Source organism: Phocoena phocoena, chromosome 20 (genome assembly GCF_963924675.1).
Source record: "Phocoena phocoena chromosome 20, mPhoPho1.1, whole genome shotgun sequence".
In the NCBI taxonomy this organism is placed as follows: domain Eukaryota; kingdom Metazoa; phylum Chordata; class Mammalia; order Artiodactyla; family Phocoenidae; genus Phocoena; species Phocoena phocoena.
In genome coordinates this window covers 22,712,496-22,738,981 of record NC_089238.1, presented here as the reverse complement: position 1 = coordinate 22,738,981, position 26,486 = coordinate 22,712,496, and the positions used below count along the sequence as shown (strand labels likewise).

At 39.7% G+C, this 26,486-nt stretch overlaps 1 protein-coding gene across 1 annotated transcript in view; it reads left to right on the top strand.

The window, feature by feature from the left end:
* The first annotated feature begins 86 nt into the window (after positions 1-86).
* Positions 87-26,486, top strand: part of VPS35 (VPS35 retromer complex component) — a 41,553-nt gene continuing 15,153 nt past the window's right edge. Inside the window, exons 1-7 of the mRNA XM_065898619.1 lie at positions 87-141; positions 16,357-16,455; positions 17,780-17,876; positions 18,990-19,113; positions 19,602-19,784; positions 21,374-21,587; positions 22,455-22,538. Of these exons, the coding sequence (XP_065754691.1) occupies positions 139-141; positions 16,357-16,455; positions 17,780-17,876; positions 18,990-19,113; positions 19,602-19,784; positions 21,374-21,587; positions 22,455-22,538 (804 nt within the window). The 5' untranslated portion in view covers positions 87-138. The remainder of the gene's footprint in view (positions 142-16,356; positions 16,456-17,779; positions 17,877-18,989; positions 19,114-19,601; positions 19,785-21,373; positions 21,588-22,454; positions 22,539-26,486) is intronic.

The window sequence follows — 26,486 nt, the reverse complement described above, 5'->3', positions numbered from 1 at the left end:
GGGCCAATCTAGGAGCTGCCTGCAGCGTCCGAAGGCGGAGCTAGAGGGGGCGGGGCTTGGAGGGGCTGCAGAGTCACCTGACCGCGGGAGGCTCCGCGCGGGGTGGGTGCTGTTAGCTGCAGGCTTAGGGGAATCGCCATGGTGAGTGCTGAGGGGCCGCGGGCCCCGGGCCAACCCTTCTCCCAGCACCTGCTCACTCCCACCGCCTTGGAGCCTTGCAGGAGGAGTCGGGGCCCCGCAGCCGGGTCGGGGCTAATACCAGCCCGGCTTGGCCTGCGGGGTGGGCGACAGGCCGGGGAAGGCCGCAGGCGGGGCGATCCGGGCTCGGGTGGGCGGGGGTGTTTGGCCGCGGCCGTTACTCTTTGAGGAGGTGTCTCCGCCCATTAGCTCTGGGGGTCCGTGAGGGCCTGCGGCCCCTCTGAGTGGAGTCGGCCACCGCCCGCCTTGATGGGATCCAGAGTGCCGGGTCTGGGCGTCTGGCTGGAACGGGAGCGTGCGGAGGGCCTGAGGCTCAGAGGTGGCGTTGGGATCCGCCCAGAGGCTGCTCCCTTGCTGGCGGTTCCACCTTTGTGCCTGGTAGTGCTTTCTTATCCCTTCCTTGTGCAAGAAATACCTTCCGGAGGGGCCTTAATGGTGCCCGGGCCTTCTTCGGCCTCATAGCCCCCTTCGATTGCAGTGTGTGTCAGAATTCTAGGGACTCGCTTACGTGAATTTCCTGGAAGGACTCATGCTCTCTGATATCTACTAATTCTGAGAGACGGAAAGGAGACTGCTTGTTTCCTTTAACACTTGTTCGTTGGGCGTCCTGGCTCTCTTACTGACCTCCCCATTGATGAAATCCAAGTGTTTTACTTCCTGGAAGTAGGCATACTCCTTAGCGCCTCTCCGTGCTGGCAGCAAATCGTGGTGTGGCTGTTGGCTGGTGAACTTGAACTTCCTCAAAATGTGAATCCTTGTGTCTAGTTTCCACAAAGGCAAGTTGTCACTTGCATTTTATTAGCGTTTGACATAGTCTGCACAGTATGAATAATGTTTTTGGATGTTGGTGTACAGTATGTCAGTTTTATCTCACTATTTACTTTACGTAGACAGGCTTCTGAAAACCTGTAAGCCTGGAAACAGGGGTCGCTTTAAATGTGTTAATGCCAGAAAGCAGAATGTTTGACATATATTACTTTCATATAATATGATGCCATACAAGGTGATTTTGCTTATTTCTCAGAATTTTTAGTTGGGAATTGATATGAGAACGGTACAAAAATTAAACTAGGATATCTCTGTTTCTCAACATTTATGGATTGACATTTATAGTGTTTTGTAATCAAAGCAGTTACTTGAGGATCTACTATACATCCAGATTCTGTGCTTGATGAACCAGTTTGGAGCAGTGAGTCAGACACACAGTCCTGTTCTCATGAATTTTATTGGGAAAGAAAACTTGAGTAGCAGTCTTGTCACAGCCACTGTCTCTGTGACTTGGGCAAGTCACTCATTCTTCTTTGAGTCTCCTTTTTGCATCTGAAAACAAATGTTGTCTCTTTGGCCCTTCCCAATCCTAAAATTCTAGGATCCAGTTCAGTTCATCATGCATCTTGTGTGCCTTCTATGTCATGGACTGTGCTGGGCACTGGGAACATAGTCCTTGCTTTCAAAGAACTTAAGGGTCTAGCAGGGAAGACTTGCTTGTGGCACTTAATGGAATACAGTCTGAGGATCGCTTTGCTAGCACTGTCAACTCAGTGTTGTGGGGCCCTGGAGGGAGAGACAGTTCTGCCTGAGGAGCTTGGGAAAGACTACAGGAAGTAAATGTTAATTTTGATTCTGAGGAAGGTGAACAGAAATTCCCCAGGTGGAGAAGAAAGTGTATTGCTAGTAGATAAAGCTGGGAGAAGTGAATGCTCATGGTGTGTGCCATCATAGGATTCCTGGGGAAATTTATTGGTAAATTAAGGTGGAGACACTTTGGTATTAAAATACATGTTTGGACGTTCCCATCCCTTCATCATCCTTAGTTCTCCCTACTTCAATTGCTATTTTGTGTCTTATCATCATTTTTAAAACAGTACTTTCATTAACATAATGAAATTCTGTATCTTTGTGAGACTGGTTATTTTCACTTTACAGTTGCTTTGCATCGCGTTGTTAGATTACATCTGTAGCATGAGTGGAGAGATTGACAAATAAGTTTCTAGGATCGTTGGAGATAATTGCTGATATCTAAGGGGGATATAATAATAATGGTAACACTTATGTGAAGTGCTTATTACTAAGTGCTAAGCACTTTTCAAGCTTTATCTGTGTCACTTCACTTATTACTCATAACGGTGATGTAAGTACTCTTATTAACCTTGTTTGCTACAAGAAGAAGTGAAAGCACATTGTTTGAATGGAGAATAGTTTTATAAGTGATATGTTCATAGTGACCTTTGTTTTCTCTGCACCTTTTTAAAAAAATAAATTTATTTATTTAATTTTGGCTGCGTTGGGTCTTCATTGCTGCCCACGGGCTTTTTCTAGTTACGGTGAGCGGGGGCTACTCTTTGTTGTGGTGCATGGGCTTCTCATTACGTGGCTTCTCTTGTTGCAGAGCATGGGCTCTAGGCGCGCGGGCTTCAGTAGTTTGTGGCCCATGGGCTTAGTTGCTCCGCGGCATGTGGGATCTTCCTGGACCAGGGCTCGAACCGTCCCCTGCATTGGCAGGCAGCTTCTTAACCACTGCACCACCTCTCTGCACCTTTTAACTGTGTAGACTTGGGAGGGCTGTTTGGCTTGAGTCTCAAGCTAAAATGGGCCTGATCACAAATGTTAATTTGATCTTGACTCTGTAGTGTTTCCATTTTTCTCTGATGCATGTAGCTGCTATGTACAGAGTCATCTGTAAACAGAGAACCACTTTCATGAGTGAGGAATCATTGGTTACCTGGCTTGTGTTCAATGAGAGCGTGTTCACGTTATACCTGACACTACTCGCAATGTGACACTTCCCAGGAAGGGCATCTAGATGCTCCTTTAGAATAGCCATTTGGGGACTTCCCTGGTGGTGCAGTGGTGAAGAATCCGCCTGCCAATGCAGGGGACACGGGTTCAAGCCCTGGTACGGGAAGATCCCACATGCCGCAGAGCAACTAAACCCGTGTGGCACAACTACTGAGCCCATGTGCCACAACTAGTGAAACCCGCGCACGTAGAGCCCGTGCTCCGCAACAAGAGAAGCCGCCGCAATGAGAAGCCCGTGCACTGCAACGAAGAGTAGCCCCTGCTCGTCACAACTAGAGAAAGCCCACACACAGCAATGAAGACCCAATGAAGCCAAATAAATAAATAAGTACAGTAGAATAGCCGTTTGTATAATAACTACATTGTCTTACAAGTAATATGTAAAAATACATTAATATAGCTTTATCTCTTCATTTGTAGCCTACTAATAAGTCTGTAATTTTCTACATTGTGTATATATATGTTTCTATTAATTTTAAACCCCATTGATACAAAATAGAAAAATTTTGCCAATTTGTTTACAGATTACTGAATCTGGTCATTTCTATACAAGTATTTTTGAATTGCTTGTAATCTCTTTTTTTTTTTTAAGTGAAATCACCTTTTATTCTTATATTCTGCACTTGATGCACTTGGTGCTCAGTAGGTTGAATCAAAAATGATTTTCTTTTTTTTTTTTAACATCTTTATTGGGGTATAATTGCTTTACAATGGTGTGTTAATGTTTTATAACAAAGTGAATCAGTTATACATATACATATGTTCCCATATCTCTTCCCTCTTGCGTCTCCCTCCCTCCCACCCTCCCTATCCCAACCCTCCAGGCGGTCAGAAAGCACCTAGCTGATATCCCTGTGCCATGCAGCTACTTCCCACTAGCTATCTACCTTACGTTTGTTAGTGTATATATGTCCACGCCTCTCAATCGCCCTGTCACAGCTCACCCTTCCCCCTCCCCATATCCTCAAGTCCGTTCTCCAGTAGGTCTGTGTCTTTAATCCTGTCTTACCCCTAGGTTCTTCGTGACATTTTTTTTTCTTAAATTCCATATATATGTGTTAGCATACGGTATTTGTCTTTGTCTTTCTGACTTACTTCACTCTGTATGACAGACTCTAGGTCTATCCACCTCATTACAAGTAGCTCAATTTCGTTTCTTTTTATGGCTGAGTAATATTCCATTGTATATATCTGCTATATCTTCTTTATCCATTCATCCGATGATGGGCATTTAGGTTGTTTCCATCTCCGGGCTATTGTAAATAGAGCTGCAATGAACATTTTGGTACATGACTCTTTTTGAATTTTAGTTTTCTCAGGGTATATGCCCAGTAGTGGGATTGCTGGGTCATATGGCAGTTCTATTTGTAGTTTTTTAAGGAACCTCCATACTGTTCTCCATAGTGGCTGAACCAATTCACATTCCCACCAGCAGTGCAAGAGTGTTCCCTTTTCTCCACACCCTCTCCAGCATTTATTGTTTCTAGACTTTTTGATGATGGCCATTCTGACTGGTGTGAGATGATATCTCATTGTAGTTTTGATTTGCATTTCTCTAATGATTAATGATGTTGAGCATTCTTTCATGTGTTTGTTGGCAGTCTGTATATCTTCTTTGGAGAAATGTCTATTTAGGTCTTCTGCCCGTTTTTTGATTGGGTTGTTTGTTTTTTTGTTATTGACCTGCATGAGCTGCTTGTAAATTTTGGAAATTAATCCTTTGTCAGTTGCTTCATTTGCAAATATTTTCTCCCATTCTGAGGGTTGTCTTTTGGTTTTGTTTATGGTTTCCTTTGTTGTGCAAAAGCTTTGAAGTTTCATTAGGACCCATTTGTTTATTTTTGTTTTTATTTCCATTTCTCTAGGAGGTGGGTCAAAAAGGATCTTGCTGTGATTTATGTCAGAGTGTTCTGCCTATGTTTTTCTCTAAGAGCTTGATAGTTTCTGGCCTTACATTTAGGTCTTTAATCCATTTTGAGCTTATTTTTGTGTATGGTGTTAGGGAGTGATCTAATCTCATACTTTTACATGTACCTGTCCAGTTCTCCCAGCACACTTATTGAAGAGGCTGTCCGTTCTCCACTGTACATTCCTGCTATCTTTATCAAAGATAAGGTGTCCATATGTGCATGGGTTTATCTCTGGGCTTTCTATCCTGTTCCATTGATCTATCTTTCTGTTTTTATGCCAGTACCATACTGTCTTGATTACTGTAGCTTTGTAGTATAGTCTGAAGTCAGGGAGCCTGATTCCTCCAGCTCCGTATTTCGTTCTCAAGATTGCTTTGGCTATTGGGGTCTTTTGTGTTTCCATACAAATTGTGAAATTTTTTGTTCTTGTTCTGTGAAAAAATGCCAGTGGTAGTTTGATAGGGATTGCATTGAATCTGTAGATTGCTTTGGGTAGTAGAGTCATTTTCACAATGTTCATTCTTCCAATCCAAGAACATGGTATATCTCTCCATCTAGTTGTATCATCTTTAATTTCTTTCATCAGTGTCTTATAATTTTCTGCATACAGGTCTTTTGTCTCCTTAGGTAGGTTTATTCCTAGATATTTTATTCTTTTTGTTGCAGTGGTAAATGGGAGTGTTTTCTGGATTTCACTTTCAGATTTTTCATCATTAGTATATAGGAATGCCAGAGATTTCTGTGCATTAATTTTGTATCCTGCTACTTTACCAAATTCACTGATTAGCTCTAGTAGTTTTCTGGTAGCATCTTTAGGATTCTCTATGTATAGTATTATGTCATCTGCAAACAGTGACAGCTTTACTTCTTTTCTGATTTAGATTCCTTTTATTTCCTTTTCTTCTCTGATTGCTGTGTCTAAAATTTCCAAAACTATGTTGAATAAGAGTGGTGAGAGTGGGCAACCTTCCTGATCTTAGTGGAAATGCTTTCAGTTTTTCACCACTGAGGATGATGTTGGCTGTGGGCTTGTCATATATGTCCTTTATTATGTTGAGGAAAGTTCCCTCTATGCCTACTTTCTGCAGGGTTTTTATCATAAATGGGTGTTGAATTTTGTCAAAAGCTTTCTCTGCATCTATTGAGATGATATATGGTTTTTCTCCTTCAATTTGTTAATATGGTTTATCACATTGATAGATTTGCGTATATTGAAGAATCCTTGCATTCCTGGAATAAACCCCACCTGATCATGGTGTATGATCCTTTTAATATGCTGTTGGATTCTGTTTGCTACTATTTTGTTGAGGATTTTTGCATCTATGTTCATCAGTGATATTGGCCTGTAGTTTTCTTTCTTTGTGACATCCTTGTCTGGTTTTGGTATCAAGGTGATGGTGGCCCCGTAGAAGGAATTTGGGAGTGTTCCTCCCTCTGCTATATTTAGGAAGAGTTTGAGAAGGATAGGTGTTAGCTCTTCTCTAAATGTTTGGTAGAATTCGGCTGTGAAGCCATCTGGTCCTGGGCTTTTGTTTGTTGGAAGATTTTTAATCACAGTTTCAATTTCAGTGCTTGTGATTGGTCTGTTCATATTTTCTATTTCTTCCTGATTCAGTCTCGGCAGGTTGTGCATTTCTAAGAATTTGTCTATTTCTTCCAGGTTTTCCATTTTATTGGCATAGAGTTGCTTGTAGTAATCTCTCATGATCTTTTGTATTTCTGCAGTGTCAGTTATTACTTCTCTTTTTCATTTCTAATTCTATTGATTTGAGTCTTCTCCCTTTTTTTCTTGATGAGTCTGGCTAATGGTTTATCTATTTTGTTAATCTTCTCAAAGAACCAGCTTTTAGTTTTATTGATCTTTGCTATTGTTTCGTTCATTTCTTTTTCATTTATTTCTGATATGATTTTTATGATTTCTTTCCTTCTGCTAACTTTGGGGTTTTTTGTTTTTCTTTCTCTAATTGCTTAGGTGCAAGGTTTGGTTGTTTATTTGAGATGTTTCCTGCTTCTTAAGGTGGGTTGTATTGCTATAAACTTCCCTCTTAGAACTGCTTTTGCTGCATCCCATAGGTTTTGGGTCGTTGTGTCTCCATTGTCATTTGTTTCTAGGTATTCTTTTATTTCCTCTTTGATTTCTTCAGTGATCACTTCGTTATTAAGTAGTGTATTGTTTAGCCTCCATGTTTTTGTATTTTTTACAGATCTTTTCCTGTAATTGATATCTAGTCTCATGGCGTTGTGGTCGGAAAAGATACTTGATACAATTTCAATTTTCTTAAATTTACCAGTGCTTATTTTGTGACCCAAGATATGATGTATCCTGGAGAATGTTCCATGAGCACTTGAGAAAAATGTGTATTCTGTTGTTTTTGGATGGAGTGTCCTATAAATATCAATTAAGTCCATCTTGTTTAATGTGTCATTTAAAGCTTGTGTTTCCTTACTTATTTTCATTTTGGATGATCTGTCCATTGGTGAAAGTGGGATGTTGAAGTCCTGTACTATGAATGTGTTACTGTCGATTTCCCCTTTTATGGCTGTTATTTTTTGCCTTATGTATTGAGGTGCTCCTATGTTGGGTGCATAAATATTTACAATTGTTATATCTTCTTCTTGGATTGATCCCTTGATCATTATGTAGTATCCTTCTTTGTCTCTTCTAATAGTCTTTATTTTAAAGTCTATTTTGTCTGATATGAGAATTGCTACTCCAGCTTTCTTTTGGTTTCCATTTGCATGAAATATCTTTTTCCATCCCCTTACTTTCAGTCTGTATGTGTCTCTAGGTCTGAAGTGGGTCTCTTGTAGACAGCATATATATGGGTCTTGTTTTTGTATCCATTCAGCCAATCTGTGTCTTTTGGTGGGAGCATTTAGTCCATTTACATTTAAGGTAATTATCGATATTTATGTTCCTATTCCCATTTTCTAAATTGTTTTGGGTGCGTTATTATAGGTCTTTTCCTTCTCTTGTGTTTCTTGTCTAGAGAAGTTCCTTTAGCATTTGTTGTAAAGCTGGTTTGGTGGTGCTGAACTCTCTCAGCTTTTTGCTTGTCTGTAAAGGTTTTAATTTCTCCATCGAATCTGAATGAGATCCTTGCTGGGTAGAGTAATCTTGGTTGCAGGTTTTTCTTCTTCATCACTTTCAGTATGTCCTGCCGCTCCCTTCTGGCTTGCAGAATTTCTGCTGAAAGATCAGCTGTTAACCTTATGGGGATTCCCTTGTGTGTTATTTGTTGTTTTTCCCTTGCTGCTTTTAATATGCTTTCTTTGTATTTAATTTTTGACAGTTTGATTAATATGTGTCTTGGCATATTTCTCCTTAGATTTATCCTGTATGGGACTGTCTGTGCTTCCTGGACTGAACTATTTCCTTTCCCATATTAGGGAAGTTTTCAACTATAATCTCTTCAAATATTTTCTCAGTCCCTTTCTTTTTCTCTTCTTCTTCTGGAACCCCTATAATTCGAATGTTGGTGCGTTTAATGTTGTCCCAGAGGTCTCTGAGACTGTCCTCAGTTCTTTTCATTCTTTTTTCTTTATTCTGTTCTGCAGTAGTTATTTCCACTATTTTATCTTCCAGGTCACTTATCCGTTCTTCTGCCTCAATTATTCTGCTATTGATCCCATCTAGAGTATTTTTCATTTCACCTATTGTGTTGTTCATCGTTGCTTGTTTCATCTTTATTTCTTCTAGGTCCTTGTTAAATGTTTCTTGCATTTTGTCCATCCTATTTCCAAGATTTTGGATCATCTCTACTATCATTATTCTGAATTCTTTTTCAGGTAGACTGCCTATTTCCTCTTCATTTGTTAGGTCTGCTGCATTTTTATCTTGCTCCTTCATCTGCTGTGTGTTTTTCTGTCTTCTCTTTTTGCTTATCTTACTGTGTTTGGGTTCTTTTTTCAGGCTGCAGGTTCGTAGTTCCTGTTGTTTTTTGTTTTTTTTTTTTTTGCGGTACGCGGGCGTCTCACTGCTGTGGCCTCTCCCGGTGTGGAGCACAGGCTCTGGACGCGCAGGCTCAGCAGCCATGGCTCACGGGCCCAGCCGCTCCACGGCATGTGGGATCCTCCCGGACTGGGGCACGAACGCATGTCCCCTGCATCGGCAGGCAGACTCTCAACCACTGCGCCACCAGGGAAGCCTGTTCCTGTTGTTTTTGATGTCTGTCTCCAGTGGCTAAGGTTGGTTCAGTGGGTTGTGTAGGCTTCCTGGTGGAGGGGATTAGTGCCTGTGTTGTGGTGGATAAGGTTGGATCTTGTCTCTCTAGTTGGCAGGTCCACACCTGGTGGTGTGTTTTGGGGTGTCTGTGGACTTATTATGATTTTAGGCAGCCTCTCTGGTAATGGGTGGGGTTGTGTTCCTGTTTTGCTAGTTGTTTGGCATAGGTTGTCCAGCACTGTAGCTTGCTGGTCGTTGAGTGAAGCTGGGTGCTGGTGTTAAGATGGAGGTCTCTTGGAGATTTTCGCTGTTTGATATTATGTGGAGCTGGGAGGTCTCTTGTTGACCAGTGTCCTAAAGTTGGCTCTCCCACTTCAGAGGCAGAGCCCTGACTCCTGGCAGGAGCAGCAAGAGCCTTTCATCCACACGGCTCAGAATAAAAGGGAGAAAAAGTAGAGAGAATTAGTAGAAGTAGGAAGAAAGAAAGAAAGAAAGGAGGGAAGGAAGGAAGGAAGAAAGAAGAAAAGAAGGAAAGAAATGGAGGGAGGGAGGGAGGGAGGAGGGAAGGAAGGAAGGAAGGAAGGAAAAAAGACAGAAAGAAGATACAGTAACGTAAAATAAAGTATAATAAAGTTATTGAGTTAAAAAATAATTATTTAGAAAAAAAAAGGGGGGACGGATAGAATCTTAGGACAAATGGTGGAACCAAAGCTATACAGACAAAATCTTACACAGAAGCATACACATACACCCTCACAAAAAGAGGTAAAGGGGAAAAAGTCATGAATCTTGCTCTCAAAGTCCACCTCCTCAATTTGGGATGATTCGTTGTCTAAAGGAGGGAAGGAAGGAAGGAAGGAAGGAAGGAAAGAAAGAAGGTAAAGTATAATAGTTATTAAAATTAATTATTAAGAAAAAAATAAAAAAAAAACAAAACAATGGATGGATAGAACCCTAGGACAAATGGTGGAAGCAAAGCTATACAGACAAGATTTCACAAAGAAGCATACACATACACATTCACAAAAAGAGGAAAAGGGGAAAAAATCATAGATCTTGCTTCGAAGTCCACCTCCTCAATTTGGGATGATTTGTTGTCTATTCATGTATTCCACAGATGCAGGGTACATCACGTTTATTGTGGAGCTTTAATCCGCTGTTTCTGAGGCTGCTGGGAGAGATTTCCCTTTCTCTTTGTTCTCACAGCTCACAGGGGCTCAGCTTTGGATTTGGCCCCGCCTCTGCGTGTAGGTCGCTGGAGGGCGTCTGTTTTTTGCTGAGACAGGACGGGGTTAAAGGAGCCGCTGATTCGTGGGCTCTGGCGCACTCAGGCTGGAGGGAGGGAGGGGCACAGCGTGCGGGGCGGGCCTGCGGTGGCAGAGGCCGGTGTGACGTTGCACCAGCCTGAGGCCCGCTGTGCGTTCTCCCTGGGAAGTTGTCCCTGGATCCCGGGAACCTGGCAGTGGCGGGCTGCACAGGCTCCGCGGAAGAGGGGTGTGGAGAGTGACCTGTGCTCGTACACAGGCCCCTTGGTGGCGGCAGCAGCAGCCTTAGCGTCTCCCGCCCGTCTCTGGGGTCCGTGCTTTTAGCTGCAGCTTGCGCCCGTCTCTGGGGTCTGCGCTTTTAGCCGCGGCTCACACCCGTCTCTGGGGTCCACGCTTTTAGCTGCGGCTCGCGGTCTCTGGGGTTCGTGCTTTTAGCCGCGGCTCGCGCCTGTCTCTGGAGTTCCTTTAAGCAGCGCTCTTAAACCCTTCTCCTCGCGCACCAGGAAACAAAGAGGGAAGAAAAAGTCTCTTGCCTCTTCGGCAGGTGCAGACTTTTCCCCGGACTCCCTCCCGGCTAGCCGTGGTGCACTAACCCCTTCAGGCTGTGTTCAAGCCGCCAACCCCAGTCCTCTCCCTGCGCTCCGACCGAAGCCCGAGCCTCAGCTTGCAGGCCCGCCTTCCCCGGCGGGTGAGCAGACAAGCCTCTCGGGCTGGTGAGTGCTGGTCAGCACCGATCCTCTGTGCGGGAATCTCTCTGCTTTGCCCTCCGCACCCCTGTTGCTATGCTCTCCTCCGCGGCCCCGAAGCTTTCCCCCTCCACCACCCGCAGTCTCTGCCCATGAAGGGGCTTCCTAGTGTGTGGAAACCTTTCCTCCTTCACAGCTCCCTCCCACTGGTGCAGGTGCCATTCCTATTCTTTTGTCTCTGCTTTTTCTTATTTTTCTTTCGCCCTACCCAGGTACTTGGGGAGTTTCTTGCCTTTTGGGAGGTCTGAGGTCTTCTGCCAGCATTCAGTAGGTGTTCTGTAGGAGTTGTTCCACTTGTAGATGTATTTCTGGTGTATCTGTGGGGAGGAAGGTAATCTCCGCGTCTTACTCTTCTGCCATCTTCCCAGCACCCCACCGCTTGTAATCTGTTTATAACCACAGTTTTATTTGCTATATAATTATACACAATAGCCAAAAGGTAGAAGCAACCCAAATATCTATCAACAGACGAACAGATAAACAGAATGGTATATACACATGATGAAGTATTTAGCCTTAAAAAGAAGGAAATTTTGACATATGCTACAGCATGGATGAGCCTTGAAGATATTATGCCAAGTGAAATAAGCTGGACGCAAAAGGGCAATATTGTATTATTCCACTTATATGAGATTAAACTCCTAGAGAGAAGTCAAACTCCTAGAGAAAAAAAGTTAAGTGGTGGTTGCCTGGAGTGCAAGTCGGCGGATGGGGAGTTACTATTTAATGGGCACAGAATTTCCTTTTGGAAAGGTGAAAAAGTTCTGGAAATAGATGGTGGCAGTTGCTGTAAAACGATGTAAATGTGCTTAATGCTACCGAACCGCACACTTAAAAATGGTTAAAATGGCAAATTTTATGTTATATATGTTTTAACCACACTAAAAATTATAAAAATTTCCTGATTTATCTCTAAGTTGGCCATCTGAATCTAGTGAAATCCATTGATTCTAATAATTGTTAAATCTATTGCATCCAGAGTTTAGAGCCAGAAAACCCAAACCATAGCTTGGTCTTCCTGAAGTTTTCAGATGGCTAGACCGTGATGAACAGTGAATTTCATGAAGTCAGAATCCTTAAATGCTGATGTTCTCCTTGCCAGCATTTTACACTAATAGTTCTGTTGTATAAATTAGTGTTCAGTTTAAAAGATACATAACTTTTTCTCTGAAATTTATATATGTTTATGAAGAAGTATGGTCACAGGGAAACTCAGTTTACTAGAGTTTGCCACAGGAAAAGATAGAGAGATGCTTGGCATTGCTTATTATTTAATTAATTTCTTTCCTCTTTCCAAAATTAGACCAAGAAAGTATTCTATTTTTATGAATGATTCTAGTTCAGAAGTGGGTTTTATGTGCTTTTTGTTAATCTCGAAATTAAGTGTTGTTTTGATTGTCTTTGATAATGGAGCAGACCAGATTTAACTTTCATGTTTATAAGTAAGTGCTTGCCTTCCATCTTCCTAGTTCATTGTGTAAGAGGCATTCTATCTCTAGTCATTTTTCTTTTTTATTAAGGTAGAATTTACATAAAATTGACCATTTTAAAGCAAACAATTCAGTGACATTTCGTACATTAACAGTGTTGTATGACTACCATCTCTGTCTAGTTTCAAAGCATTTTTATCACCCGAAAAGGAAACCCTGTACTCATTAAGCAGTTACTCATCCACTCTCCCTCCTGGTAACCACCAGTCTGCTTTTTGTTTCTGTGGATGATTTACCTATTCTGGATGCAAGCTTACTTCGTTTTATTGTGCTTTTGCTTTACTGCATTTTTTTTTTTTTTTTTAACAAATTGAAGGTTTGTGGCAACCCTGCAGCTAGAAGGTCTTTTGGCGCCATTTCTCCAACAGCATTTGCTTACTTTGTGTCACATTTTGGTAATTCTTGGAATATTTCAAACTTTTTCATTATTATATTTGTTCTGGTGATTAGTGATCTTTGATATTACAATTGTAATTGTTGTGGGGTGACACAAACTGTGCCTATATGAATGGGCAAACTTAATTGATAAATGTGTGTATTCTGACTGCCCCCCGACTGGCTGTTCCCCGTTACTCTCCCTCTCCTTGAGCCTCCCTATTCCCTGAGATATAACAATATTGAAATTAGGCCAATTAATAGCCCTACAGTGGCCTCTAAGTGTTCAAGTGAAAGGAAGGGTTGCACGTTCTCACTGTAAATCAAAAGCTAGAAATGATTAAGCTCGGTGAGGAAGGCATGTCAAAAGCTCAGCCTCTTGCACCAGTTAGCCAAGCTGGGAATGGAAAGGAAAAGTTCTTGAAGGAAATTAAAAGTCCTACTCCAGTGAACACATGAATGATAAGAAGGCACAACAGCCTTATGGTTGATACGCAGAAAGTTTTAGTGGTCTGGATAGATGATCAGACCAGCCACCACATTTCCTTAAGCCAAAGCCTAATCCATAGCAAGGCCCTCTCTTCAGTTCTTTGAAGGCTTAGAGAGGTTAAGGAAGCTGCAGAAGAAAAGTTTGAAGCTCGCAGAGGTTGTTTCATGGAAAGAAGCCATTTCTGTACCATAAAAATGCAAGGTGAAGCTGCAAATGGTGATGTAGAAGCTGTAATAAGTTATCCAGAAGGTCTAGATAAGACAATGAATGATGGTGGCTACACTAAACAACAGATTTTCAATGTAGACAAAACTCTCACAGCTAGAGAGGAGAAGTCAATGTCTGGCTTCAAGAACAGGCTGACCCTCTTGTTAGGGGCTAATGCAGCTGATGGCTTTAAGTTGAAGCTGATGCTCATTTACCGTTCCTAAAATCCTAGGGTCCTTGTGAATTATGGGCCTGTGCCCATAAATGGAAAAACAAAGCTTGGATGACAGCACATCAGTTTACAACATAATTTACTTAATGTTTTAAGCTCACTGTTGAGACCTAGTGCTCAGGAAAAAAGGATTCCTTCCAAAATATTAATGCTCATTGACAATGCACCTGGTCACCCAAGAGCTCTGATGGAGATGTACAGTGAGATTAATACTGTTTTCATGCCAGCTAACACAACATCCATTCTGTAGCCGACAGATCAAGGAGTTATTTTGAATTTCAAGTCTTGTTATTTAAGAAATATATTTCATAAGGCTATAGCTGCCATAGTTAGTGATTCCTTTGATGGATCTGGATAAAGTAAAGCCATTAAGAATATTTGTGATTCATGGGAAGAGGTCAAAATATCAACATACACAGGAGTTTGGAGGAAGTTGATTCTAATCCTCATGGATGACCTTGACTGGTTTAAGACTTCAGTGGAGGAAGTAACTGAAGATGTGGTAGAAATAGCAAGAAAACTAGAATTAGAAGTAGAGCCTGAAGATGTGCCTGAATTGCTGTAATATCATGATCAAACTAACAGATGAGGAGATGAATAAAGAACGTGGTTTCTGGAGATGGAATCTACTCCTGGCGAAGATACTGTGAAGATTGTTGAAATGACAATAAAGGAATTAGAATATTACATAAACTTAGTTGATAAAGCAGGGCAGGGTTTGAAAGAACTAACTCCAATTTTGAAAGAAGTCCTGCTATGGGTAAAATGGTATCAAACAGCATTACATGCTACCGAGAAATCATTCATGAAAGGAAGAGCCAGTCGCTGAGGCAGACTTCATTGTCGTCTTATTTTAAGCAGTTGCCACGGCCACCCCAGCCTTCACCCTGATCAGTCAGTAGCATCAACATCAATGTAAGACCCTCCACCAGCATAAAGAAAATGACTGAAGGCTCAGATGATGGGTAGCAGTTTTTAGCAATAAGTTTTTGTTTTTCGGTGTGTGGGCCTCTCACTGTTGTGGCCTCTCCTGTTGCGGAGCACAGGCTCCAGGCGTGCAGGCTCAGCGGCCATGGCTCACAGGCCTAGCCGCTCCGTGGCATGTGGGATCTTCCCGGACCGGGGCATGAACCCGTGTCCCCTGCATCGGCAGGCAGACTCTCAACCACTGCGCCACCAGGGAAGCCCCAATAAGTTATTTTTAAATTAAGGTATATACATTGTTTACTTAGACATAATGCTATTGCACACTTAATAGACTACAGTACAGTGTAAACATAACTTTTGTACACGCTATGAAACCAAAAAGTTTGTGTGACTCACTTTATTGCAATATTTGCTTTATTGCTGTGGTCTGGAACTGAACATGCAGTATCTCTGAGGTATGCCTGTATTTCGTATCAGTGGAGTCATACAATATGTGGTCTTCCGTGTCTGGTTTCTTTCACTTAGCATAATGTTTTCTAGGTTAGTTCACGTAGCATGTATCAATACTTCACTCCTTATGATTGAGTAATATTCCTTATATGTATATAACACAATTTGTTTATCCACTCATCTGTTGGTCTTTTAGTCATTTTTTATTAAAAACATAATCTAAAACCAGCTTATTCATTCATACAGTGAACATTTATGAAGCATCCATTATGTGTCAGGCAATGTGTTGGGTCCCAAGGATGTAAAAATGGCCATCATTTATAATTATAATGTGATACCTGCTGTAGTAGAGGTGTAACACAGTGTTTATACAACATAAGGGGTGGAGTGGTTAACACTGCTTGACAGGTGGATCTAATTCATCTTGCAAGCAGATTTTTCTGATGGCAAAGAGAAGACTATATAGATGTATTTCGTTCATTATAACTGTAGATCTCCATATTTGAAATGATAAGGTAGGTTCTTGAGGAGAGTACTCTTTATGGTGTTCTACTGCAGCTCACTGACAATAATTTTAGCTATTTTATTTCTAAGCTGTTTAGTCCCTCGTTATATATTACCTAAGGGGATAAGTGTTCTCATGAACTAGTTCCTTGGTCTGCCTAAGAATAGACTAAGATGCAGATGAGAGGCTTTTAGAGATTTGGGTTAGACTATACTTACCACCACAGATTGGTTATGTTCCAGTTGAATTCAGAGTGTATTAGCAGAACATAGGCAGATAAACATAGATAAACTACCACCTTATATTTCTTTGAAGCCAACCTGCTACAGGAATGTTGAGTCAGTTTCTGAGAAGAAGAAATTCTCTGTACATACTACTTTTCTCCTTCAGCAATCTTACGCTGTTAACTTCAGTGATGGCACAGCTCTCTGTTCAGTTGTCAAAAATTGATAAATTAGTTTGACATGTAGAACTGGAATGAGTCTTATATGAAAGCCTTGGAAATATAAAGTATGGTGGGAAATATAGAAAGAACAGATTTACTAGAAGAGAGTGCTAATGAGACATTAATGGGAGGTTTCTAAAAAAATTTTTCAGCCTACAACACAGCAGTCACCTCAGGATGAGCAGGAAAAGCTCTTGGATGAAGCCATACAGGCTGTGAAGGTCCAGTCATTCCAGATGAAGAGATGCCTGGTAAGAAGGACAATTGCAGTCTGTGTATTCCTAAGAACACATATGCAGTGTTCTCTAAAGTTGTATAGCACTACTGCTTCTGGTAAATCTAATCTTCAGTCCCACTTCCCTCAAGCACTGCTTGGAGCAGTTTCAACAGATAGCCCTATTGAAATATTTACTTACCATTATATTTATGTTTTGAGATTGTCTGTCTTCCCTACCAGAATGTAAGCTCCATGAGGACAAGAGATCCTGACTCCTATTTACATGTCACTATATTATCACCATACCCTATCTCACCTGAATTACTAGCCTCATTAGTTCTGTACCTCAGAACTGAGGAGTACTTGACAGTACTTGACAGTACTTGCTTGATAAATATTGGTTGAACAAGTGGATTTAAATGCTTTCAACTTGAATTATTCAGCTTTCCCCCCCTATCTTGAAGGATTTTATTTCTGTCCTGAATAGATACATTTTTTTCAGGAACTACCTTAAAAATCAGACCTATTTATATATTTTCATATTCTGAAAGGGTAGGAGATTATCTGTGTAGAAACTATAAATTCTCTGGATTAAAATTTAAGAAATGGAACCAAATAGGCTGGTACTTCAAGTTGTAAGTTGCTGTGTTGATGATGATAATAATATCTTGCCTTTGTAAAGTATCTTAGAGTTTCTAAAGCTTAGTAATATGCTCTTTTAACCAATTGTATCTACTGTATTGCTTTTCTCTCAAACCAATTTGTAAAAACAAAACTCTTGGAATGGAGAAAATGGGTGAGCATGGAGCTTGCTATTGCTTGCTTCTGTCTCTTTCTGTGTATGAATAGTGTTTCCTGTATCTAAAGGAATTGTCTGCATTTATGTGTTAAGTGGGCCACATGGACATTGTGAGGAGGAAAGCATAATTAAAGGAGTAGTCATTCCAGACATCTCTGAAGAGTATTTAACCTATGACCAAACCATTGTCAGAATAGTATCTTGCTTCAAAAGGATCAGTATGCCAGTTTTCTTTATTGCAGGTAAAATATGAATTGGTGGAGTTACAGTTTCAGTGTTGCTAGGGGTTGTAAAGACGAGTTATTGCCAGGAAGCTTGCAGCCCTAGATAAATTAGATTTGCTAAGCTTTGCAGCCCTGGTGAGGAGCTATGTTTCTTATTCTTTTCAGTAAACAGAAGGCAGGGTGAAACTAAACTTGATTTTTATGCGATTAAAATACTTTAGGTGCTGTATACTTATAAAACCGTGTAACAGATCCTTGGTGAAAGAGTTTATATAACCAAGTTAAATGTTTATTTAAATTAAGCATTCTCACCAATTCTCTTGGTATTTCTGTAGGACAAAAACAAGCTTATGGATGCTCTGAAACATGCTTCTAATATGCTTGGTGAACTTCGGACTTCTATGTTATCACCAAAGAGCTACTATGAACTTTGTATCTTTTGAATGTTGAAGAATGAACATTTTGATCATACTTTTTTCTCGATAAGGCCATATTTTGTTTGTTCCTTAAGTTTTTCTGAAGTTGTGTTATTGTCTTAACCAAATAGTACTCCTCCATGCAAATGTGCTCAGTGAGAAAAAGAAAAACTTAGTATCAGAAACCCTTTTTCTATGCGTAAATTTCAAGTGGGTTGTTGTTACATCTCAATTTTCAGACTCTCATGAAGGTTATTGAAAGTATTAGACAATTAGTTCTTTTTGCTTGTTTGTTTTTTAATTTGTTTTGGGCTGTGCTGGGTCTTCGTTGCTGTGCGCGGACTTTATTTGCGGTGAGCGGGGGCTACTCTTCGTTGCGGTGCGCAGGCTTCTCATTGCAGTGGCTTCTCTTGTTGCATAGCACAGGCTCTAGGCTTGCGGGCTTCAGTAGTTGTAGCACACTGGCTCAGTAGTTGTGGCTCGCAGGCTCTAGAGCACAGGCTCAGTAGTTGTGGCACACAGGCTTAGTTCCTCTGCGGCATGTGGGATCTTCCCGGACCAGGGCTCAAACCTGTGTCCCCTGTTTTGGCAGGCGGATTCTTAACTACTGCGCCACCAGAGAAGTCCCTAGGCAGTTGGTTCTTTAATGCTAAGATTTTGTAATGCAGGACTCTGATATGGAAAGGAAATCAATGCTTTGCCATTTCAAAACCCTTTAGTAGTCTGACAGGCAATCTTGTTTTTGTTGCCTTGCTTTACCAGACATCTTTTAAAACCCTCATTTTAAAGTAGGGAAAGCCCAGAAGAAATTCTCTCTTTACTTAATTTAAAAATGCTCTCATACATGACTAACATTTAAGAAATTTGCCCAATACAGTAGTTCCCTGGTGGCCTAGTGATTACGATTCTAGTTTTTCACTGCCATGGCCCAGTTTCAGTCCCTTGTTGGGGAACTAAGATCCCACAAGCTGCGTGGTGTGGCCAAAAAATAAAAAAATAAATTAAATAAAGAAATGGCAATATCAAAAAAAAGAAAAACAGAAATTTGCCCAATAATTTAATGACTCCAACAAGTTGCAGAGTATTGCTTAGGTTGACTTAGCTTTGAATCCTTAATGATAATTAAAAGATATGGCTATTTCTGATGAACTGCACTACTTGGAAGTTTACCTGACAGATGAGTTTGCTAAAGGAAGAAAAGTGGCAGATCTCTATGAACTTGTACAGTATGCTGGAAACATTATCCCAAGGCTGTAAGTTATTAAGACTGTGAGGGCTTTTATATCTGCATTTCCCACTTTATGTTATATCCCTTAAAATCAGCAGCTTTTTTAAACCAAGTTTAAGGTTATTTAATTTCTTAACGAATAGAGGTTAACATTCCGACAGTGATTAAGGTTTTAGAGTAAAATTAGTTTTACTTTTTATAGATTATTGAGGAACTTTGGAAATAGGAAAAATGGACATATTTTGTTTAATTTCTTGACTACTAGAAAAATTAATATAATGACAATTATAAGAGACCTAATGTGTTTAAAGGTGATGATATATATATAAAAATGGAGGGGTGTCAGTAAACAGTTATATTTTAAATCAAACGATATTTTCTTCATTGTGCAGGAGAAAACCTGCTCCCTGTCTTGTTTTTTTAATGTTTGTATATGCTATGTTTGAATATAATCAAATTCTTGACTTGAGTATTTTATATTTCTAATCTAATGTTGCCTCATAATTCTTCTAGTTATCTGTTGATCACAGTTGGAGTTGTATATGTCAAGTCATTTCCTCAATCCAGGAAAGATATTCTGAAAGATTTGGTAGAAATGTGCCGAGGTGTGCAGCACCCCTTGAGAGGTCTATTTCTTCGAAATTATCTACTTCAGTGTACCAGAAACATCTTACCTGATGAAGGAGAGCCAACAGAGTAAGTGCTTTTCTTTCTTGATTTAATTGTAGTATTTTTTTGTTGTAAAACATACAAAAAGTATAGAAGAGTATATAGAAGAAAATAAATATCAATAATTTTCCTGCCCAGAGTCAGCCACTGGTAGTATTTTTTTTCTTCTTTTTTGTTTTGTGGTACGCGGGCTTCTCACTGTTGTGGCCTCTCCCGTTGCGGAGCACAGGCTCTGGACGCACAGGCTCAGCGGCCATGGCTCACGGGCCCAGCCGCTCCGCGGCATGTGGGACTGGGCCACGAACCCATGTCCCCTGCATCGTCAGGCGGACTCTCAACCACTGTGCCACCAGGGAATCCCCACTGGTAGCATTTTGTGTATAGATTTCCTTTGAGACACAGAACTCCTCAGTATATGTGATGTGATACAAAATGTACTGTTATGAAAATTATGTGTGGATTATTAGTACCTGCTTTTTTCATGCAACATAATTGAGAGCATTTTTTTCATTCCATCAGATATTCTTTGAAAATGTGACTTTTTAAATGAGTTACATTTTGAAAATGGTATTTGTGATAAAATAATGAAATATGCTTAACTTTTTCTATGAGCTAGCCAGTTTTCATATTGTTTCTTGAATGTCTGTCAGTTTTTATAATTTGTCAACTTCTAGTTACCCCAGAGTATTAGTGATTTCAATTATCTGTGCACACAAATTAGATACTAACTCCAAAACAGAAAGCAAAAAGCCATTCAGAGAGAGCCCTATCTCTTATGTGAGCAGTATTCCAGCATCCGAGTCCATTGTGCTTTTATCCCACAAAAAGGGTAGATGGTCAGCCTGCTGTGGTCTCATCCAACTGGGTGAACTATTCATGAGACACGTTCCCTTGATTGAGGAACTTAATTCCCTTTTTCTAAAGTTTATTCATTTATTTCTAATGTGTATATTTTAGTGGTTTTTAGTATATCTGCATCATTTCCTTTTCAAAAGAAAAACTTTAATAAAAATTTAACCAATGCACAAGACAAAAAGTTTAAATGGTTTAGAAAAGACAAAAATTTAATGGTGTAGAGAAGATGGTGAGGTTATTTGCTTTATTATGATTTGACTCAGTTTTGAGCATTTAATTAGGCAATAAGCAAAAAATTTTGAAAACTCCTAAGTTCACCTTCTTAGGAGATGTAAAAATAAGGAGGAAATACTTGGTATCTTCCCTTGCAGAGCTTACAAAGCTTATACTCCAATTGAAAACATAAAATATTCAACAATAAAATGATGAGATAACAGTGACACTTGTAAGTGTCAACTTTTTTAGGCCTTTTGAATTAATGGAATACAATTCAAAGAACAAGTTTAGTTGGCCCAGGAAAGGGAGTGGTGGGGGAAGCGTTTTGTCCCTTTACACTTGAACTGTGTCCTCTCCCTGATGTTTTTTTCTCTTGAGTCTGTTCCCTTTGAAATTGAGCACTGAGCCAGTGAGGTTTAAAGTGTCTTTCATAAAGCATTTGGTGTATTAAAGAGGTAAGAAGGAAATGCACAAAGAAGAGGAATAGTAGTAATTTTTCCTATAATTTAAATACTGTATATAAAGATTTTTCCATTTCTTTGCAGTGAAGAAACAACTGGTGATATCAGTGATTCCATGGATTTTGTACTACTCAACTTTGCAGAAATGAACAAGCTCTGGGTTCGAATGCAGCATCAGGGACATAGCCGAGATAGAGAAAAAAGAGAACGAGAAAGACAAGAACTAAGGATTTTAGTGGGAACAAATTTGGTGCGCCTCAGTCAGTTGGAAGGTGTAAATGTGGAACGTTATAAACAGGTTTATATCTTTTTACTTTTCATCTTTTCTTATGTCGTGAGATGTAAATTGAAGTCTGATTTTTAAAATTGAAATATTTTTAAAAATAATATTACACTGAAAACCATTGACAATCAAAGAAGACTTAAATAAACTAAAAGATATATATTTTGAGTCTGTGCTTGTGGATTAGAAGACTCAATGTTATCAAGATACCAATTTTCTTTAAATTGAGATTTAGTATATTTTAACTATTGGTTTTGTAAGTCATATAGTTTGCAGCTACTAAATTCTGCCAATGTAGTGCAAAAGCAGGGAAATACAATGTGGAAACAATTTACAAAAATGGGCATTAAACTAGGTTTGCTGACCCCTAGAAGAGATGATCCAGAACAGACCTACATGTATATAATCAACTATTGTTGATAAGGGTGCAAAGGCAACCTTTCAACAAGTGATTCTGCAACAATTGGACATCTGTATGCAAACAAAGCCTCTAAACTGCAACCCATTTTCATGTAGAGAAACTAAAAAAAAAATGATCAAAGTCATAAGTGTGAAATTTGCAACTATGAAACTTTTAGAAGAAAACACGAAGGAAATCTTTGTAACCTTGAATTACATAAAGCTTTCCTAGGACACAAAAAGGACAAACCATAAAAGAAAAAAAACTGATGACATGGACTTTGGCTTTTATGAAATAGAAACCCAGAATTTTTTATTTAAAAATTCTGTAAAATTTCAAAGTTTAGTCTAGAAATGATATATATGTCAGAAAAATCTAAAATATGACTTTTAAACTAATAGCTCAAATGTGTTATTAGAGGAATTACTTAGGATTTTGAAAATAATTTTTTAACTCCTAAAAATTTTTTTTTCTCTTTTCAGATTGTTTTGACTGGCATATTGGAGCAAGTTGTGAATTGCAGGGATGCTTTGGCTCAAGAATATCTCATGGAGTGTATTATTCAGGTAAGTGAGAACATTTCAGGGTATTAAAGAACTCATTTTATATTTCATTAATTTTCATTGTTTTGGAAAAAAATCTTGATTGAAGAGAAATTAAGGTTTCCTGAATAAATCCCTTTCTCCTATTAATGTAACAACTTGGTCTTTATATTGATGTCTTTTTCTCCCAAAAATGTAGAAAAGATTAACATCCAAGTTTTCTAGGTATCGTTAGTTTTAGTTTAATTGTAGCTGTACTTTTGAATTGGTTCAAGATGGCAGAGTAGAAGGGCTTGCGCTCACTCCCTTTTGCGACAGCACCAGAATCACAACTCACTGCTGAACGATCATTGACAGGAAGCCACTGGAACTCACCAAAAAATATACCCCACATCCAAAGACTCCTGCTGCAATGAGACAGTAGGAGGGGCACAATCATGATAAAATCAATCCCGTAACCACTGGGTGGGCGACTCACAAACTGGAGAACAATTATACCTCAAAAGTCCACCCACTGGAGTGAAGGTTCTGAGCCCCGCCTCAGGCTTCCCAACCTGGGGGTCTGCCAAAGTGAGGAGAAATCCCCAGAGAATCAGACTTTGAAGGCCAGTGGGGTTTGATTGCAGGACTGACAGGAATGGGGGGAACAGAGACTGTACTCTCGGAGGGCACACACAAAGTAGTGTGTGCACCAGGACCAAGGGGGAAGGAGCAGACACCACAGGAGACTGAACCAGACCTACCTGATAGTGTTGGAAGGTCTCCTACAGAGGCAGGGGGCGGCTGTGGCTCACTGCGGGGACAAGGACACTGGCAGCAGAAGTTCTGGGAGTTACTTCTTGGTGTGAGTCCTCCCAGAGTCCGCCATTAGCCCCACCAAAGAGCCTTGTAGGCTCCAGTGTTGGATTGCCTCAGGCAAAACAACCAACAGGGAGGGAACTCAGCCTCACCCATCAGCAGACAAGCATATTAAACTTTTCCTGAGTTCTGCCTACCAGAGCAACACCCAGCTTTACCCACCATTAGTCCCTCCCAACAGGAAGCTTGCACAAGCCTCTTAGCCTCATCCACCAGAGGGCAGACAGCAGAAGCAAGAAGAACTACAGGCTTGCAGCCTGCTGAATGAAAACCACAATCGCAGAAAGATAGACAAAATGAAAAGGCAGAGGACTATGTCCCAGATGAAGGAACAGGATAAAACCCTGGAAAAACAACTAAATGAAGTGGAGATAGGCAACCTTCCAGAAAAAGAATTCCGAATAATGACACTGAAGATGATCCAGGACCTCGGAAAAAGAGTGGAGGAAAAGATTGAGAAGATGCAAGAAATGTTTAACAAATACATAGAAGAATTAATGAACAAACAAACAGATGAACAATACAATAACTGAAATGAAAAATACACTAGAAGAAATCAATAGCAGAATAACTGAGGCAAAGAAGAATGGGTAAGTGACCTGGAAGAAGGAATGGTAGAAATCATTGCGGTGACAGAGAATAAAGAAAAAAGAATGAAAAGAAATGAAGACAGCCTAAGAGACCTCTGGGACAACATTCAACGCACCAACATTGGCATTATAGGAGTCCCAGAAGGAGAAGAGAGAAAGAAAGGACCCAAGAAAATATTTGAAGAGATTGTAGTCGAAAGCTTCCCTAACATGGGAAAGAAAATAGCCACCCAAGTCCAGGAAGCACAGAGAGTCCCAGGCAAGATAAACCCAAGGAGAAACACGTTGAGACGCATAGTAATCAAATTGACAAAGATAAAGACAAAGAAAAATTATTAAAAGCAACAAGGGAAAAATGACAAATAACATACAGGGGAACTCCCATAAAGTTAACAGCTGATTTCTCAGCAGAAACTCTGCAAGCCAGAAGGGAATGGCATGATATATTTAAAGTGATGAAAGGGAAGAACCTACAACACAGAATACTCTACCCAGCAAGGATGTCATTCAGATTTGATGGAGAAATCAAAAGCTTTACAAACAAGCAAAAGCTAAGAGAACTCAGCACCACCAAACCAGCTCTACAATAAATGCTAAAGAAACTTCTCTAAGTGGGAAACACAAGAGTAGAAAAGGACCTACAAAAACAAACCCAAAACAATTAAGAAAATGGTAATAGGAACATACATATCGATAGTTACCTTAAATGTAAATGGGTTAAATGCTGCAACCATAAGACACAGACTGGCTGACTGGATACAAAAACAAGACCCTTATATATGCTGTCTACAAGAGACCCACTTCAGACCTAGGGACATATACAGACAGAAAGGAGGGGATCGAAAAAGATATTCCATGCAAATGGAAATCAAAAGAAACTGGAGTAGCAATACTCATATCAGATAAGATAGATTTAAAAATAAAGACTGTTACAAGAGATAAGGAAGGATACTACGTTAATGATCAAAGGATCAATCCAAGAAGAAAACATAACAATTATAAATATTTATGCACCTAACATAGGAGTACCTCAATACATAAGGCAAATGCTAACAGTGATAAAAGCGGAAATCAACAGTAACACAGTAATACTGGTGGACTTTAACACCTCACTTACACCAATAGAGAGATCATCCAGACAGAAAATAAATAATAAACACAAGCTTTAAATGACACAATAGACCAGATAGACTTAATTGATTTTTATAGGACATTCTACCCAAAAGTGGAAGAATAGACTTTTGTCTCAAGTACACAAGGAACGTTCTCCAGAATAGATCACATCTTGGGTCAAAAATCAAGCCTTGGGAAATTTAAGAAGACTGAAATTGTATCAAGTATCTTTACTGACCACAACGCTATGAGATTAGAAATCAATTACAGGAAAAAAAAACCTATAAAGCACACAAACACATGGAGGCTAAATAGTGCACTGCTAAATAACCAAGAGATCACTGAAGAAATCAAAGAAGAAATTTAAAAATACCTAGAAACAACTGACAATGAAAACACAGTGATCCAAAACCTATGGGACACAGCAAAAGGAGTTCTAAGAGGGAAGTTTACAGCAATTCAAGCCCACCTCAAGAAACAAGAAAATTCTCAAATAATCTAACCTTACACCTAAAGCAACTAGAAAAAGAAGAACAAACAAAACCCAAAGTTAGTAGAAGGAAAGAAATCATAAAGATCAGAGCAGAAATAAATGAAATAGAAACAACGAAAACAATAACAAAGATCTATAAAACTAAAAGCTGGTTCTTTGAGAAGATAAACAAAATTGATAAACCTTTAGCCAGGCTCATCATGAGAAAGAGGGAGAGGACTCAAATCAATAGAATTAGAAGTGAAAAGGAGAAGTTAACAATGGAAACCACAGAAATATAAAGCATTGTAAGAGACTACTACAAGCAACTCTATGCCAATAAAGTAGACAACCTGGAAGAAATGGACAAATTCTTAGAAAAATATAACCTTCCAAGACTGAACCAGGAAGAAATAGAAATTATAAACAGACCAATCACAAGTAATGAAATTGAAACTGTGATTAAAATCTTCCAACAAACAGAAGTTCAGGACCATATGGCTTCACAGGTGAATTCTGTCAAACATTTAGAGAAGAACTAACACCCAGTCTTCTCAAACTCTTAATATTGCAGAGGAAGGAACACTCCCAAACTCATTCTACAAGACCACCCTCACCCTGATATCAAAACCAGACAAAGATACTACAAAAAAAGAAAATTACAGACCAATGTCACTGATGAATATAGATGCAAAAATCCTCAACAAAATACTAGCAAACAGAATCCAGTAACACATTAAAAGGCTCATACACCATGATCAACTAGGATTTATCCCAGGGATGCAAGGATTCTACAATATATGCAAATCAATCAATGTGACACACCATATTAACAAATTGAAGGATAAAAACGATACGGTTATCTCAATAGATGCCACAAAAGCTTTTGACACAAGTCAACACCCATTTATGATAAAAACTCTTCAGAAGGTGGGCATA